The sequence below is a fragment of the Dryas octopetala genome, chromosome 5, assembly GCF_963921425.1.
Source record: "Dryas octopetala chromosome 5, drDryOcto1.1, whole genome shotgun sequence".
Classification (NCBI taxonomy): domain Eukaryota; kingdom Viridiplantae; phylum Streptophyta; class Magnoliopsida; order Rosales; family Rosaceae; genus Dryas; species Dryas octopetala.
This window is the reverse complement of record NC_141370.1, coordinates 18131299-18147543: the sequence shown is the minus strand read 5'-3', so window position 1 is coordinate 18147543 and position 16245 is coordinate 18131299. Positions and strand designations below refer to the sequence as shown.

General features: G+C 36.0%; 1 protein-coding gene across 1 annotated transcript; it reads right to left on the bottom strand.

Moving 5' to 3' along the window:
• Positions 1-107: 107 nt before the first annotated feature.
• REN1 (Rho GTPase activation protein (RhoGAP) with PH domain-containing protein) lies at positions 108-15097 on the bottom strand. Its single transcript, XM_086243358.1, has 23 exons — positions 15038-15097; positions 14751-14866; positions 14485-14586; positions 13802-13915; positions 12769-12836; positions 12580-12658; positions 11577-11724; positions 10855-10983; positions 9864-9941; positions 9359-9414; positions 9182-9260; positions 8350-8434; positions 6710-6953; positions 5524-5730; positions 4464-4793; positions 4149-4201; positions 3646-3706; positions 3480-3563; positions 3094-3207; positions 2883-3013; positions 2628-2682; positions 1409-1576; positions 108-1030 (listed from the first exon to the last, which is right to left on the bottom strand). The coding sequence occupies exons 2-23, from the start codon at positions 14778-14780 to the stop codon at positions 632-634; spliced, it is 2814 nt and encodes a 937-aa protein (XP_086099484.1). The 5' UTR covers positions 14781-14866; positions 15038-15097; the 3' UTR covers positions 108-631.
• Between the last annotated feature and the right edge of the window lie 1148 nt (positions 15098-16245).

Here is a 16245-nt window from a genome sequence, read left to right as displayed (position 1 = left end):
CCCACATTACATATGGCCATATGGGAGTGTAGCAAACTAGCAATACTATAAACTCTCTGAACATTCTTCAATTTAAACACATCCAATAAATAAAAACTAATAATTTTGTTTCTAGTACAAATATTTGATAACTATACCAAAAAAGAAAAAAAAAAACAATTGATATATAGACAAACGTTTATTTGATACAGTTATGTATGCAATGGCACATTCACTCAAACATGGATTGTGTGATTTGTGTCCCTTAAGATTTTATCAGCTTATGCTAAGCAACTGCAACAGAAATTAGATGTTGCATTCATCCATACAATGCATGCAAATAACACTAAGCAACTCTGTTGTGTCTCTGTGTCAACAAAAAAATGAGCAGTCAGTCAGGATTACATATCAATGAAGGAGCATCTGCAAATCCTGAGCATTAGGATTTGGGGGTGCATGGACTTGAGCCGCTATTTTGGTAAGGGCATGAAAGCAAAATCAACCTTGTAGCATTCCTTATTGAATGAACTTCCTCACCTTCTACACACTGGTCCATGTCCTGGCTTCCAGCAGCATACTTCTTTCTATCAAATAAGGAGATCCCATGTGCAAAAACAATCCCTAGCCTTCAGAGAAAATATAGCATCCGGTATCATCTGGCATCCTTCGGAGATGTAGTAGATTTACTCTCTACGACTCGATCTTTCTCCACATTAATAGACACATGGCTTTCCGATTTTCCTCTGTCCAGGCTAGGTGGATTTTGGCCTTCTGATTTTTTTCCTCTATCTGCATAATTGAGTGAATGACTCTCTGATTTTCTAAGTTTCTCTTGCTTTTGAGATGATTGACGTTCAGTACCCGCCCCTTTAGCCTTTTCTGGGTTTTGGTCCGAAGCCTTGTCTTGGAGTGATTGACCTTTTTCCAAATTTTGGCTAGGTTGACCTGATCCTCGACCTTGAATTTCATTTGCTATTTGGCTCCGCCGCTCCTTCAAAAAATTCAGTCGTGATGTCAACTTTGTTATTGCTGAAGTTGTGGAATTACTTCCCTGTTATGCACAGGCAAAAGAGGTATCAAACTAATTCTACCCTTCTATCTTGTCGGAGCAAGAAACTGAATTATATTGTAGTTTATTTAATTGATATTCTCATCCTACCCTAAAAACCAAAGAAACCACAACAATAACCAACATAATCATCATTATGGGTTACTGAAAACTAGATATATGAGATCACCAAAAAAAAGGAAACTAGATATATGATCCTATACAAGAAAAACGATAGACACATGTGCAATGTGGAAAGACACAATATACTCATGGAAAGCAAATCTTCATTCTGATGATAATTAATACTGCTGTTGGTTAAAATCCTATTGAAGCAAAATAAAACAAACTGGAGCCACAGTCAAATATGATGAATCCTACCTCACCCCCTGAACCAGATTTCTTGGAGTTGGTTGAAGCAGTAGGCTTGGTTACCACTGGGTCTATTACACAAGAATTCGCTGGCAACCCAACAGATCGGGAGTTGCTTTTTACTGATGCATCAGCCTTCCTCTCAGTCGCATTTTCTGTTCCGTCTAGATGAGTATCCTGTTGAACCATGCCCAGACATTAGTTCAAACGAAATTACTAGTTTAAATAATCCACTTCAGCACAAACTGCTTGCTAACAGATTAAGCTCCATTTCCTACAAATTTCCTCAGGGCTTAATTTAGCAAAAACATAATGATATTAATTGTAAGCTTGAGCAATGCCAAGCCCAGTTAAGTTAGAATTTATTTAGCGGCTAAAGTAAACATTTCAATGTTGTAACTACTGCTCTTCTGAGCCAAAACACATTCACTGAGCAAGTCTTGCTGGCTCATAGTATTGTGCTTGCATTGAATCAGTCTGCTCTGCTGTTCTTCTCTTTCAGGTTAAAAGATATTAGGCAATCAGATTCTCCTTTGTTATTCTCTTACTTAATCAACCTTTTGAACTGATGAATCTCCACAAAGTTCTATAAATTGTCTTGTGTCAGGCAGGCAATTTTTACTCAAGTGTAAGTAAGATAGTCTTCATTGGGAAAAGGGACTCGGAATTGTTTCCATTTTTCTCCTTGTTTTCCATAGTGATTAATCCCATTTACAAAATATGTAAGCTCTAGTCTTATATTTTTAGTTAATTTCAAAGCCTTGCCACGCATTGCATTAAAATTTATCCCAAGCATGAAGGGCCAGCCTTCAACTGGAGAAAAAGGACTAACCAAATCAGCAAGATCATACAGTACAAAAAAAATAGAAAATCTCCTCAATGGTTCCTTGCAAGGCAAGTAGCTGGGTCGCAATCATAAAAGGTCATGCTCGACCATCCACTGAGCCCCCTTAGTGGGTTTAGTATTCCAGAAAAAACACATTTTGATAATTCTGAGGTTACCATACTCTGTCTCTAATTTTTTTTTGTAAGACAATAAAAGTTCCCAAATTCAATGGAAAATCCAACAAACAATTTTGTGAAGAGAATTTATTGGTCTGATCTATCTTAGTCAACTATTTTGATATCTACTTCTACAATTAAGACAGAAAAAAAAAAAAATTATAGAACTCAAGTCAAACCATGACTTTTGTTCATGTTGATATCTCAAATGTCAAAATGAATTTACCTTACTTCTTGAAGGGGCTAAGGCTTCATTGTCCTTCTGTTTATCCTTCATGTGCCTAAAATAAGACAGAGAAAAGGGCAAAAAGAAAGTGCAAATAAGTTACCAAAGGATGACTACCCTATCTACATTTTCATGTATCTTATATTGAAAAACTTTTAAGCATTAAGTGTTATAACTAAAAATCAAGAATTATCATTGACAAACATAAAAGCGTGTCCAAACAAGAAAGGGCCACCAAGTAACTAAAGATCTTACGGTTTTGCATGATGATCCCGACTATTTTGTTCACGTTGTTGATTAAGCTGCACACCTAGATCATCAACCTTCTTTGTCAAGTTGGCAACATCAGCCTCTGCCTGAGCTATTTCCACAAGCTCTGCCCTTGTCTATAGCATATATGCAAGTTAAATAATTGGTGCATGGTCCAAGTTCTTATGCCATTCCAGTTAAAGGAGAGAATACTAACTTTTTCATCAACAGTGGCCAAATTGGGTGCACGCCCCTCGGACCTTTTTAGCCCTGCTTCAAGAGCTGCTGCCAAATCCCTCTCCTTCCATAACTGTTCCTGTAGTCTTGCCACCTGCAAGTACGTTTAATGCCAATATCAGTGTTAACTTCATCATCATGGCTAGTGACCACTGAAGATGTCTACCGTTAAACCGAAAACTCATTACTTGATAGCCATTCACTAGAAATTGAATAAGCAATTGATTGTATGGATACATAAGCATTTAAGACTTTCTTGCCTCTACAGAGAATTAAAAATTCAACATGTGAAAGACATGGAAAATAAAGGACAGAAATGGGCTTCATAGAAAAATTAGAAAATATATTCTCCCGTATGGAATTTACATCTTGCTCGAGAGCTAGACGACGCTCATGCAAGGCCTGCTTCTGTTTTTCTAGATTTGCTTGCAGAGCTGCATTCCCTTGAACCTGTAGAGGAAACTAACCACTTAGTAATAGAAAATTCCAAAAAACTTGATACAAGGTAACTGGAAAGAGAGGTTCTCTCTACCTCTTCTGCAATTCTTTTTTCTAACTCAGATTTAGTCGTCTCAAGCCTCTCAATTGCAGCACTTCATACAGGAAGAAAAATTAGATGTTAGAAAAAAATTAAGTGAATTGAAAGTGTTCAAGATTTTAAAATTACAGGTTTGGGAGAAAATATATATTTTTCTGGTTAGTCAAACAGTTGGTGATAATATTTTATAAATGTAAAATCCACTGCATCTGCTAATGGTACCATCAAGAATTCAAGACTACATCACTAATGCCCTAGGGGAAAAAAAGTACTATTGATGTTGAAGTTATGTGTCACCATGATCAAAACACATCTATTTTCTACTAAACATTGTGCGCTTGTGTGCATATATAGACATCCTCAATCGAAGAGACAACATCAAGCATGCGATACAGGGTATTAATGACACTAAACAAGAACAAGAACCACAGAAACATATTATAGGTGAGTTTATACAAGAAAAGTAGCTTTACAGAGATGATATATGCATCACTTACTCATCCTCAAGGCCGCTGCAATCAATGGATTCCATGGAAAGGTTCTTCCTTGCCTGGATATATAATCCACCCGCCCAGGGAAAAAAAAAACACAAAACAAAACAATAAACAAAAAACCTCTGATTACAGTCACAAGATTAAGATCATACACATGCAAAAGTTGAAAAATAGAGATGGTGTATGAGAAAATTCAAAGGCCCTTCTCGCAAGACAGACTTACTACGAATCATAACATAATCTAGAAAAATTTGAATAATTGACTAAAGGCCAAACAATCATAACACCATATCACCAATCCAGAGAACATATACTTACACCGGTGCGTCTCCAAACAGTTTGGGGACGACTCTTTGCACTATGCGCAGGTCCATTGGATATAACTGAAGATTTTTGGATGGATGGAAGACCAGGACCAGTTGACTGGTTCTCTGAACTTGTTTCTCTAGAAACATCATCTCCGACTAGAGGAGACTCATTAGCCAGCTCTGCCAAATCATTTTTACTTAAATTCTGCTCATTCTCACTGCTTTTTAGACCATCTTGAGGCTGCACAATTTTAAGTGAGCTTGATGACAACTTTTTATGAGCTTTACTATCGTTGCCTCCATCAGGAGACTTAGAACCTGAGCCAATACCATCACCATCCTGCACCCTTAAAGCAGTTAGTATATATGGTGTACTCATGTTTTCCATGTTTTATAGTTTCAGAGCAAAAAAAATAAATAAAAAATGAAGAGTGGAATTCTGTGAGAACCAGATGAACAATACAAGAGTACATAGGCATATGGAGAGAAGGCAGTGCTCCACTTATTCATGAAAACAGAGGAGGGTAAAAAACATCCAAGCAGAAACTAGAGTCATGGTTCACAGCACAACAAAATTTGTAGGAGAGGGTGAAAAGCCTAAAGAATCGGCTGAGTAGGATTTTTTTAGTTTGGGTATCAGGATTAAATCCTACGACAAAAGAGCTTGAGGACATAAAGAGATGCAAACAGTGAATATTATATATATATATAGGTATCCTACCAAATTTGCCTCGCAAGGGACTAGAAAATAGTAAGAGATGAACAGGAAGCAGAATACGTAGGTAATGTGACACCATACAGAAGCACCAATATTAATTTAACTAACTTGAAGGCACCAGATATTCATTTCAAGGTCTGGCACTAATATATGGAAGGATCAACTATGCTATGATTTTCCAATCATCACAATGTATGTATAGTTTAATGTAGGAGAAAAACTTCCATGGGACGGTTCTATACGCCAAATGTGTACAACTCTATCATCACATGACAACGCATAAAGCATATAGGACCATCCCATGGAAGTTTTGTTCTTAATGCAGATAAAGTTGGAAAGTATAGAAACGAGCCTTATCATCATCGAGATCATTGTCTCCAGAGCCACCACTCTCGCTGCCTGTTCCACTGACAATTTCAACATCATCATCTGTTTCTGCATAAGACCCCTCACCATCAGTTTCATCATCTTCATAGTAATCGTCATCGTCAGTTGCCCCCTCAGTCTCACTTCCACTTTCTTCTGAGTCACTGTATAGTTCAGGGGACAGGGCACCTTCCTGCAAAACCACTAGTATTTATGGATCTCAAAAGTACAAGCTCAAGATGAAGTAATCAGTGACAGAAGTGCGGAGAAATAAGACATCTGGTTCAACTTCAAAATTATTGATATTTCAACAACATCATTACTATACAGAACTTCTAATATAGCTTTAGTCACAGTCATTTTCACTGGTCATTTTATTGGACTGTGTTACATTCTCTTAGAATATAAGAGTAATGTTGGTCCACATCCTAACAAACTTAGGCTTTAGGGAATAGTGGTCAACCAACAAGCTTTATCATGGTATCAGAGTAGGAGATCCTGAGTTAGAATCCCTACAATTGCAACCTCCCAATATAAGTTGAATTCCACTTGTTGGGATCTAGACATGGAGCTGACCCACGTATGAGGGGGAGTGTTAGAATCTCTTAGAATATAAGAATACTTCTTTGTCTACATCCTAACAGCTTAAGATTTTGGGGATAGTGGTAAATCAACAATCACTCCAAGTCCAATTAAAATGGCATCTTACTCCTGACAAAAGAAATCAAGATCATATGGCTGGTGTCAAGGGGACAGCACCGGGATAACAATTCAAACTTCACTGTATTAAAACAGAAGGAGTAACATTTTATCGAAGATGGACTCCAGATCTAGTATACAATTGAAATGAAAAATCTGTTCAAATAATTGTCATTTCTACCATATGTCAATCACAGTTCTTGTAATGCGAGTCCAAACTCCAAATTCCAAACTAGTTTTTCTGAAAATAGTGGACTATGTCTACACATAAACTGTGAAAGATGCTAAGCGACATAAGAACGTCGAAATATTCATGAGCATGCACATGCATTTTCAAGTGTGAAACAATAATAGGAAGTTTTATCAGAAGCAATTGTAAAAAAAAAAAAAAAAAAAAAAAAAAAAAAAAAAAAAAACTGAACTGAACTGAACTGAACTGAACTGTAAAAAAGAAAAGGCCTGTTGAAGTGTACCCCAAAAATGTGATCATACTCCTCCAACAAAGTTATAACAATTGCTTGAGCATGATTAGCTGCAGCAGCTGCTTGCAAAAGTTGAACCGAACCATCACCCCCCACATCAAAGTCATGTTCAATTTCACAATCCCCAGCTAGGAGTGGACGAAGAAGTAAGGGTGCCATGCAAGCTGCAACAGCTGAGTTGCTCATTCGATTCACAGCTTTGTGAGAAGCCACTGTTTGCATCATCAAAAGAATTCTGAACCAAGAAAAAGATACAAATTAAATAATGAAAAATAAAATATAACTAGAAACTGTATAGAATGCAAGATGTTTAAGTAAGTGAACTAATAGCGAGAAAAACATGAAAGATTACCCAAAACTGGTTTCAAGATAGGAAAACCTAAAACAGAATGCTTACTGAAGTTTATTCAGGCAAGCCAATGACATAAGTACCACATTTAATTATAGAGGTAACCAGGGATAACACTTCTAAAGTAATTATTGTAATCTGAAATTGGGAAAACCTGAACTGTTTTGCTATTTGTTATTGGAGTCTTAAGGTTGCCTTCCCTCATGATCATAATCACATAATAAAGAAAACATATAGCCAAAATCATTTCATCTCAACAATCAAACATGGTGAATCAAACCCTCATGCCGCTTACCCTCACTAGATAGATTTATACCCTGAGAAAATCTTTTTGGAAGCTTTGACTGAATGATGATGAGTTTCTTCTCAAAATTGAATTTTTTTCTCTTCCTATTTGCTTGCAGGAAGGGAACAGAATGCTTCAATATCCATACAAGTACAAAACTTAAATTTATGCATATAAGCATAACAACCCTAAACTTAACTCATGAAAAACATAACCCTAACTTTCAAAGGCTTTGGACATCAACACTAACACATTTCCACCTAAACATTATTTATATATGACTATTTGAAAGGATCTGGCATGGCCCGCATGGGTGTAGAATATGGATATGTATACACCAATATAGAATTTTCTGGCATAAGTATGGACTACGTTCATACGTATACAATATTTTAAGAATACACAAAGAAGTTAGGTAAACTACACTTATCAACCCTGTAACTTTTAGAATTTTTCAATTTGGTCCCAATGTTATGAATTAGAACAATGGAATTAGAACAACGTTAACCCTATACTTCCAAATTTTGTCAATTTGATCCCTTTCTTCACGTTCCTTAAATGTTATTGGCAAGAAGCCCATCATGTGCCCAGCATATGACACACTATCAGAATTGCCCTTTTGCGGATCTTATTCTGCAAATCAATCAATTTGGTCCATTCAAACAATCCCAAAAGAGAAAAATCATATTCCTAATGATGCACATGCATATAAGATCTTCACTAGCACTAAAGCTTGCCACAAGCATGTTAAAATTTCTTTAAAAGAATCCTAAGCATGATAGCATAAAAGCCACAAAAAGAAAATAAATATTATTCTTAAAAGAAACAAGAAGAATAACTATAATGTAAATTAATTAATAAATCCATGATCTATTAAAATCAAATATGGAAAACAGATAACCTGTTTTTTAACGCTCAATTACACACCCAAATGCACGCAGACACACAAAAAATAGAACTTAAAGATCGGAAATATTGATAGTAACATAAAAGAACCTTTGCAATAAACGACGATTCGGCTCTGGGAATGTGTCACATATTGTTGTGCGCATAGCATTGATTCTACCACCACGATCATTACCTAATTAATCATTGGAAAATTACTTCTAAAGTAAATCAATTTAATAATAAATATCCCAGTGTTATCTTATAGAACAAATGCCGCAATATAATCCATTGATAAATTCCAAAAATCCAAATTCAATTGCTCGAAATGTAAACTTTCCCTCTCACAAAATGCCCATTGACACTTAGGCATATAGATAATCTATGAGCATTTTACTTCGAGCAAGTAAGGTCAAGAGTTCATCAATTAGATCGTAACATTTAGCAACAAAAAAAATCTTTAACGCAACAAGTGCTATCCAAACAAGGCTAGATAGTCTCCTATGTCAAGGATTCAAGTAATTGTTCATCATTATTTGCCACATATATTGAATAAGGCTTTGTTGAGTTGGTCCTTAACATATGGCATGATGGGATAGGTAATGAAGTACTTCTGAATATAAATTTATAATTCCTAGTACAAATTTATATAAATCACACCTTTCAAGATCAGAAAATCTTATATTCTATTTACTTCAACCAACAAAATATACATATAAACAAGAAATGGTAGAAAGAAAATCATTTTCTGAACCAGTGTATACAAATAGTAAGACTGTCAAAGAATAAAAGGCTTTGCATATTATAAGATGCAAATAAATTATGTTAAGAGGATGTTAAAAGAATAAATGCATTCAATGCAATTCCATAGGCCCAACCTCATGGCACAACCCAGCAAGCAACAAAGAGACAGATGATACATCTTAAATCAAATACATCTTACCAGACTTACGAAAGGCGTCTAGTAGCGCATTGCAGCAAGATGCAGGGACCGGAGAAGATGGCAACTCCCGGAGGACATACTGGAAATTTGCATCAAGACAACAAATATAAAAACAGCTTCCAGAGCAGACTACAAACTACATGAAGAAATCAACATTTTGTTGTGACAAACAGATACCTTGACACAATCAGCAATAACATGTGCATCCTCCTCAGCAGAAAACTCAACTTTCCCTGATCCATAAAGCATAAACCAAAAATATTTCAGATATTGACAGTTCACTCCAAATGAAAAACATATCAAATGTGAAACTACCATGTAATTGCATGGCTTTGGCTTCTTTGCTTATAGAACTCCATAAGCCAATAGGGATACAGTGCTTTAGAAATTAACTTAAAACATAGCCAATCCTGAATCTACAGAACAAATGGCAATTTTCATTACACAGGTCAAAGGAAATATAACTTCCATGGCCCACATCTCTAGCATATGGCATAAGAACAATGAACCCCTTAAAAATAATTATTAGAGAGAAAAAAATGGTCAGGTGTGCAACATATCTTATATGCAAAACATAATGATGAAGAAAATGATCCACAACTGCTATATTTAACAATATAAAAATTAAAAAAACAATGATGATTAACACCAAATATTGTATTCAAAGAAAAGAAACACTAACCCTGCTCATATTCCCGTATTCGACATTCAACATCATCAACATCTGCAGCTTGTCGCAAGATCCCTTCTACTTTGACTCCTATTAATTGTTATCAAACGGTCAGAATCATACAAACAAGGAAAACAAATTTGAACCAAAACCAACAATGGAAGAAGTCATACAGACTTGCAATTCGCTCACAGTATAATAAAAAAGTACCCTCAAGTGACAGTATGCCTTTAAGGGAAAAAATATGCCTAAGAATCTTTTAAATTTTTACCAAAAGATTTATATTTTATAGTAATTTCTCTCTCTTCTTCTTATAATTTACAATAATCTATGTCCCCTCTCTTTCTCTTCTTGTCTTTCGCCGCCTTTTCTTTTCTTCTTCTTGTTATTCTTATATTTTATAATAATCTCTCTCTCTCTCTCTCTCTCTCTCTCTCTCTCTCTCTCTCTCTCTCTCTCTCTCTCTCTCTCTCTCTCTCTCCTCTATTTCCCTTTTTGTTTACCGCCTCCTCTTTGATGTTTGACTCCTCCTCTTCCCTTCTTGTTGGTACAACAGAGCAAAATAATTATGTTTTAAGCAACAAACAGGAAAACAAATCAGCCGGTGTTCATGAACTGCTACCAGTTCAGCCAGTTTGGGGTTCAACTGGCCAGTTGACCTTTTTCACCAACTTTTATACATTGGTTTTTGAACTGGATCAGCGTCTGGTTTGCAGTTATCTAGGTCCAACCAGCCAGTCCAGTTTTTACAACCATAGATTCTACAAAACAACTAACAACATGAAGTGTATCTGCCCTGCCATAATCCACTGCTCAACCTCTGGCTTACCTTTTTTCTTTTTTTAAATCTGGTTGACCTTTTGAATTCACTATACGTTTCCCTTACCAGTTTCTCCTATGGTGCTATAGGATCTCAATGAACTAAATGATATTTGATCATTAACATGTATATATATACTACTAAAGTGAGATGACATATGATAGTGAAATAAGGAGAACCCACCATGTTCTTCTATGAACCTAAGGGCCTTTTCCAAGAAAGATGGAGCTCCATCAACATCTTCCAAGGCCAGCAAAACAGGCACCCCAATGATTGCAGATTTCGCCGGTTTCGCTGGCTGTTTATCCTTTGCTATAAGAGAAATACAAAAAACACCAATATTTCAATGAGGTGGAGCAAGCATAGCAAGAAAATAATTCAAAGTTAAAAATAATATATGCAAGATCCCATCATAAGAAAACCTGTGTTACAGATGCTAGCCATGAAACAATCTAACGGAATTTCATGCTCAATAGATCAGCCATGATTAACACCGAATTCCAGAAAACTAAATATCATGAGCGGAAACATACTACATAAAATAACACAACTCATCTCTTTGTATTTGTAATAAATACCGCAGAACCCATCAACTGTGTAATTGAATATGGATAATGACCAGAACTTCTATCAATACTCTTGCCATAAAGATGCTTCTGAAGCAAGTTGTCTCTTTAGAAATTTTCAGATAGACTTTGGTAAGGAAAAATACAAAGAAAAGCTTCTAGCATACCACATAAAGACCAAATAAATATGCTAAGGCTCAGATAATGTAGCATGTAAATGGTTTACCAAATCTGGTTTCATGAGACTATGCTGGCAGCTGACAGGCAAATTTACACACATAGCAAAATATGTGCAATGTTAAACATTATGTCTAAAGCATCACCATAAGAAGAGCATACACTGGTCCAAAGAACCATCAGCTGAATCAGTCTGATCATTCCCCAATATACCATTTTGCCCCACAGCATGAGCCCCACTTGTTGGGGCTTGTGCCAAAGCTTTCTCAAGTGCAGTCTTCCACTCATGTAGATCCTCCAAAGTTTCAGCCTGAAGAAGCAAGAGAGATTACCTATACGTCAGCAACAGATAGCAAGACCAAAGTAACCTCCATATCTAACTTTTGGTACAAAGGTTTTCAAACTAGTCAACTTTTTTTTTCAACTTCCCAATGTTTTCCCTACTCGAACAAAGCATTATGCACAAGTAGTGTCTCATTCTTCTTCCCTTGAAGTTCTAATTTGGCCACACATCCAAAGCAGTTTCCCCGAAAAGTTTGAAATGATAAAGGGTCGTGTTTGATGGGGCATGGTGAACCAAATACGTTCTAAATTCTTTTACTCTATAATTTTTTTGCATTCTCTAGACAGGAATATAGAGAGCAATATGTAGTCAGATTATCATTGTAATAATTATGCATCACTCTTTATATATGAACATTAAAAAAAACAAAAAAAAAAACTTAGAAGCACAAATTAACCTGGTTTTGAAAGAGTGTGATACATATACAGGAACAAAATTTTATCGTGCAACGTATACAGGACAACAAACAGAGAATTTTACAGAAGAACAAAAAAATCACATTTATCCATAAGCAAACAGCAGATTTTATGCCTTCTAGCCTTTATGGCATGATACTTCGGGTACTCATACAGACTACATACTTTCCTGATCAGTTGAATATGAATTTTATGAGGAATTTGTTTTCCAAGTCAGTTGAATATGTTTTTATGAGGATCTTGTTGATAGATCCAGTTAGTGGCTTGTTTCAAGCTTCTAATTAATTTTCCTATTTACAAAAAAAATGGAGAAGCTGAAATCTAAATGTTCCATTTAAGGCAAAAGAAGCCCTTTAAGTTTTCAACCAAGAAATAATTATAGAAGAGATAAAAAGGAATGCTGCACCTTAAGCGTGAAGGCTCGTCCATCACGACCATCTGGAAAGAGCACAGTCAAGAGTTTCTTGTCTGCTTTGACAACCACACTAGAAAAATGTACAATCAAATGCTGTGAGATTAGTAATTGGTCTGTTCTCTATGATGAAACGACAGTAATACAATAGCAGATAAATCTAATTTGGAATTACAAGCCAACCTGCCTGAATTGTTGAGGTCAATACCACCAAGGGTCAAATTCACTTCACTCCCCTTTACAGCAGCACTCTGGCAATGTAGAATTACGGTAGATGAAACGTTTGAACATTATTAATAAAACAAGCATGATGAGAGAGAGAGAGAGAGAGAGAGAGAGAGATGGAGGGAGGGAGGGAGGGAGGGAGGGAACCATAAACATAATAATAAAGTTACGCATGTTCCAAGGTACAACGTCACCCAAAAAAAACGCTGTCATAAACTACATAGAGAAATGCACACATTCCTAGCCCATTGCAGCTATAAGTTTACAACCATATCAACAACCAAAATATGATTCTTTCTGGGTTTTCTCTTCTTATATTCAAATAATATGCGCACAGAGAATAAAACTCTTATAATCAGATACGTGATCTGACATAGTAAAACTCCTGCAACAGGAATACCAAGAGGGGAAATCCTATAAGTCCTAACACCAACAGTTTCTTAAGAAGCCTGCTACTGTCAATGGATGAGTTCATCCACTTTTCAGACATAAGTATTCATCATTATTGCTTTGCAAGCTTGTTTGTGATATTTATTCCGTTCATTATCCCACATCGGAAAGGAAATCGAAAATCACTGAAAAGGATGACTGGAAAAAAGCCCATATATCTAACCCATTATAGCTATGAATCATAACTTTTCATCAGTGGCTCATGGACTTGCTTGAAGCAAGCATAACAATTTTCTTCCATAATAAGATCTCTAAAGAAAAAGATGCCAGCCACTACAAATAAATCAAGGGAAAATTAGTTGAATGCAAAAGCCAGGACTTCTTCTTTGTAGTGGATATGGCGCAGGTACATGACAATCACAGTAAATGAATCGCTGCTCCTAGGATTTAAAACTTAAGAAAGGAAACCCAATGCAACTATTTTATTGTGATAAAATTACTGCTTCAGAAGATGTCAAAAGGTTTAAAGATAAAATGGAAACATGCGAGAAGAAACGGATGCAAGAACATGCTCACTATCTACCAGAAAAGAACTACTTACTGGATCACTTCTGAAGAAAACCAGTGAAGTACGAGTTAAAATAAACCATCTTTTCTTCCAGGATGTCCAACCAATTCCTTTGGATGATATAAATAGTGGCCCACTCTTGAACACCTGCAAAATAGTATATGCTTCAGAATGCATAGTTTCACTTTGGTGACACCTGGAGATAAAAAACATGATATTGCATGACCATCAATAGTATACAACATTAGTCTGTTCTCTTGCATCTGAATTACTCATGATCAGATAAAGTCTCGAACGCTTCAGATTTTGTCTTTTCCAAAGGGGATGTTTCCATTAACATGGGCAATTGTAAGGCTTAGATTCCGCGACAATATAAAGCTATAAATTCAATAGTAAGTCTTATTTTTTATTCATCTTGACAAACTTTGTCCTTGACATGGTATCTATTGACATGATCTGCCAAGTGTATTTGAAAGCGAAACATTAAATCAAACCCATATGAACATGCAAGTTCTAAAGCCTAACATGGACTAGATTGCCAAATGACCTGATCAGCTACAGTGGTACTAAAGAAAATGGTGATGGTTGTCAAATGATCTTGGTAATGAAAACTAATTTTCACGAGCACACTGATAACAGGCTAGTACTAACTGGGGGTTGTATGCAAAATTATATCCAGCCACAATAATGTCATGATTGAACAAAAGTATGATTACCGTATTGTTACCAGTGCCACTACCACCACTACCACTACCATGATTATGCTGATTGTCAGGTGGACCAGGTGGAGGATGAGGAGCAGGTGCATCGCCTTCTCCCTAAAACACACAACAACCAGATAAATTCCCTTTTCACCACAAATAATGTATACTCAAATTTTGTCTGTATTGTATATTTGTGTGACTATATGCATGCATAATATTTGTGTTAATATAGATTCAATATAGTCAGAAAAGAGAAATATAACTGAACCAATACATACCTGAGACGTTTCTGTGCTTCGGGTAGTCATCCTCTGATCCCAAAGTTACAGAAACATTTCCCACACAAATTACACAATGACACAACCAGCAAAGCTGGATCAACACCACCCCACACCTACATTGATCAAACTCACAATGTAACCCAAATGATCATACCCAAGATAAACCAACCACCCAAACCCAGAAATATAGCAATAATACTCATCAAAAAATCAAACCCATAATTTATTTTTCAAAAGGAAAACAAAAACCAAAATGCTAACATATGTGGAAATGGGAAACATACCTTGTATGGAAATGTTGGAAGAAACAAATTGAAATGGGAGTTATTGGTTTGGGAAGAGAAAGAAGAAAGATGTTTTGTGAAATTGTGAGAGTCTCTCTATTCTCTCTTTTTCCTGAGAGCGAGAAAATTGTTGTTGTTTGTTGTTGCTCCCCAACGGAAACGAACCTGGGGTGGTCAAGCAAAGCCCATGGAGAACGGGCCCTCCTACACGTCAGTCACCCCCTATTCTTAGTCTTGCGCGAACTCAACGTGTTGGAGGGAAAACGTGCAGAGGGCTTCCTTGGTATTTCACACGATCCACTCTCTGACTTTCTACATTCTTAAGGTTGGGTTGGGTGGGTCTCTGTTCCCCTGTCTCCATTCCTCGGCTTCTATTCATGGACAAAATGGATTTGTGTTGACAAGTGGCATTGCATTTCCATTAATCACGTCCTTAAAGTATGGTAAGGCCAACTTGGTAATGCACTGCCATCCTAATGTGCTTTTGGCCTTTGGGACTTTGGGTCACTGAAAATGAAATCTTCAATTCTCAAGTTCGACAAGATTTGAACCTACGACCTACCATTTTTTCACATATTTTACTTGAGCTCAAATGTATTTGTAGATTATCGTTTGAGTTCCTTCGGAGATTAGAGATGATCATTTCGCTTAGTTTAAAACTATGCATTACACACAAAAAAAAGCCTACTTTGCACGGTTTTTGTGTTCATTTCCATATATGGATGATTGAGATATGCGTTGGATGTACATACATTGTCTATATTTGAATTAATTTCTAATTTTTGTTTAAGTTAACTTCTTAATTTTAATGACATACAAGTTAACTACTTAATTTTTATGACATACAAGGTAACCCCTAAATTAGTTTCCTTTTAAAATCATCAGTTAATTATCATATTACACTATCTTTAGTAAAACTAGTATAAACTCTCTTGATTTTGAGAAAAAAAAAAAAAACATACATCGGAAACGAGTATGCTTGTTAAAAAGATCGAAAAGGGTATTATATCCTATATTTTCAGTTGTGAGTGTAATACTTTTTTGGGAAAATTTTAGCTAAATGACTCCAACTATATCTCATGTCTCTATTCAAGACATTAATTTCACTTTATGTCAACTAAGGACTGAAACTTTCATTTTGTGTCAATTAAGGACTCTGGTTTTTTTTTTTCTTCAGTTTTTATCTCAACTTTGGCCCGACAATGGAC

Bases quoted from the DNA above. Each gene is read 5' to 3' on its own strand.
- REN1 (XM_086243358.1), bottom strand. From the start codon at position 14,780: ATGACTACCCGAAGCACAGAAACGTCTCAG. The intron at 14,587-14,750 runs GTATGTATTGGT...TGTGTGTTTTAG, and splicing joins GAAGCACAGAAACGTCTCAG to GGAGAAGGCGATGCACCTGC. The intron at 6,954-8,349 runs GTTCTTTTATGT...TTCTTGGTTCAG, and splicing joins AATCGTCGTTTATTGCAAAG to AATTCTTTTGATGATGCAAA.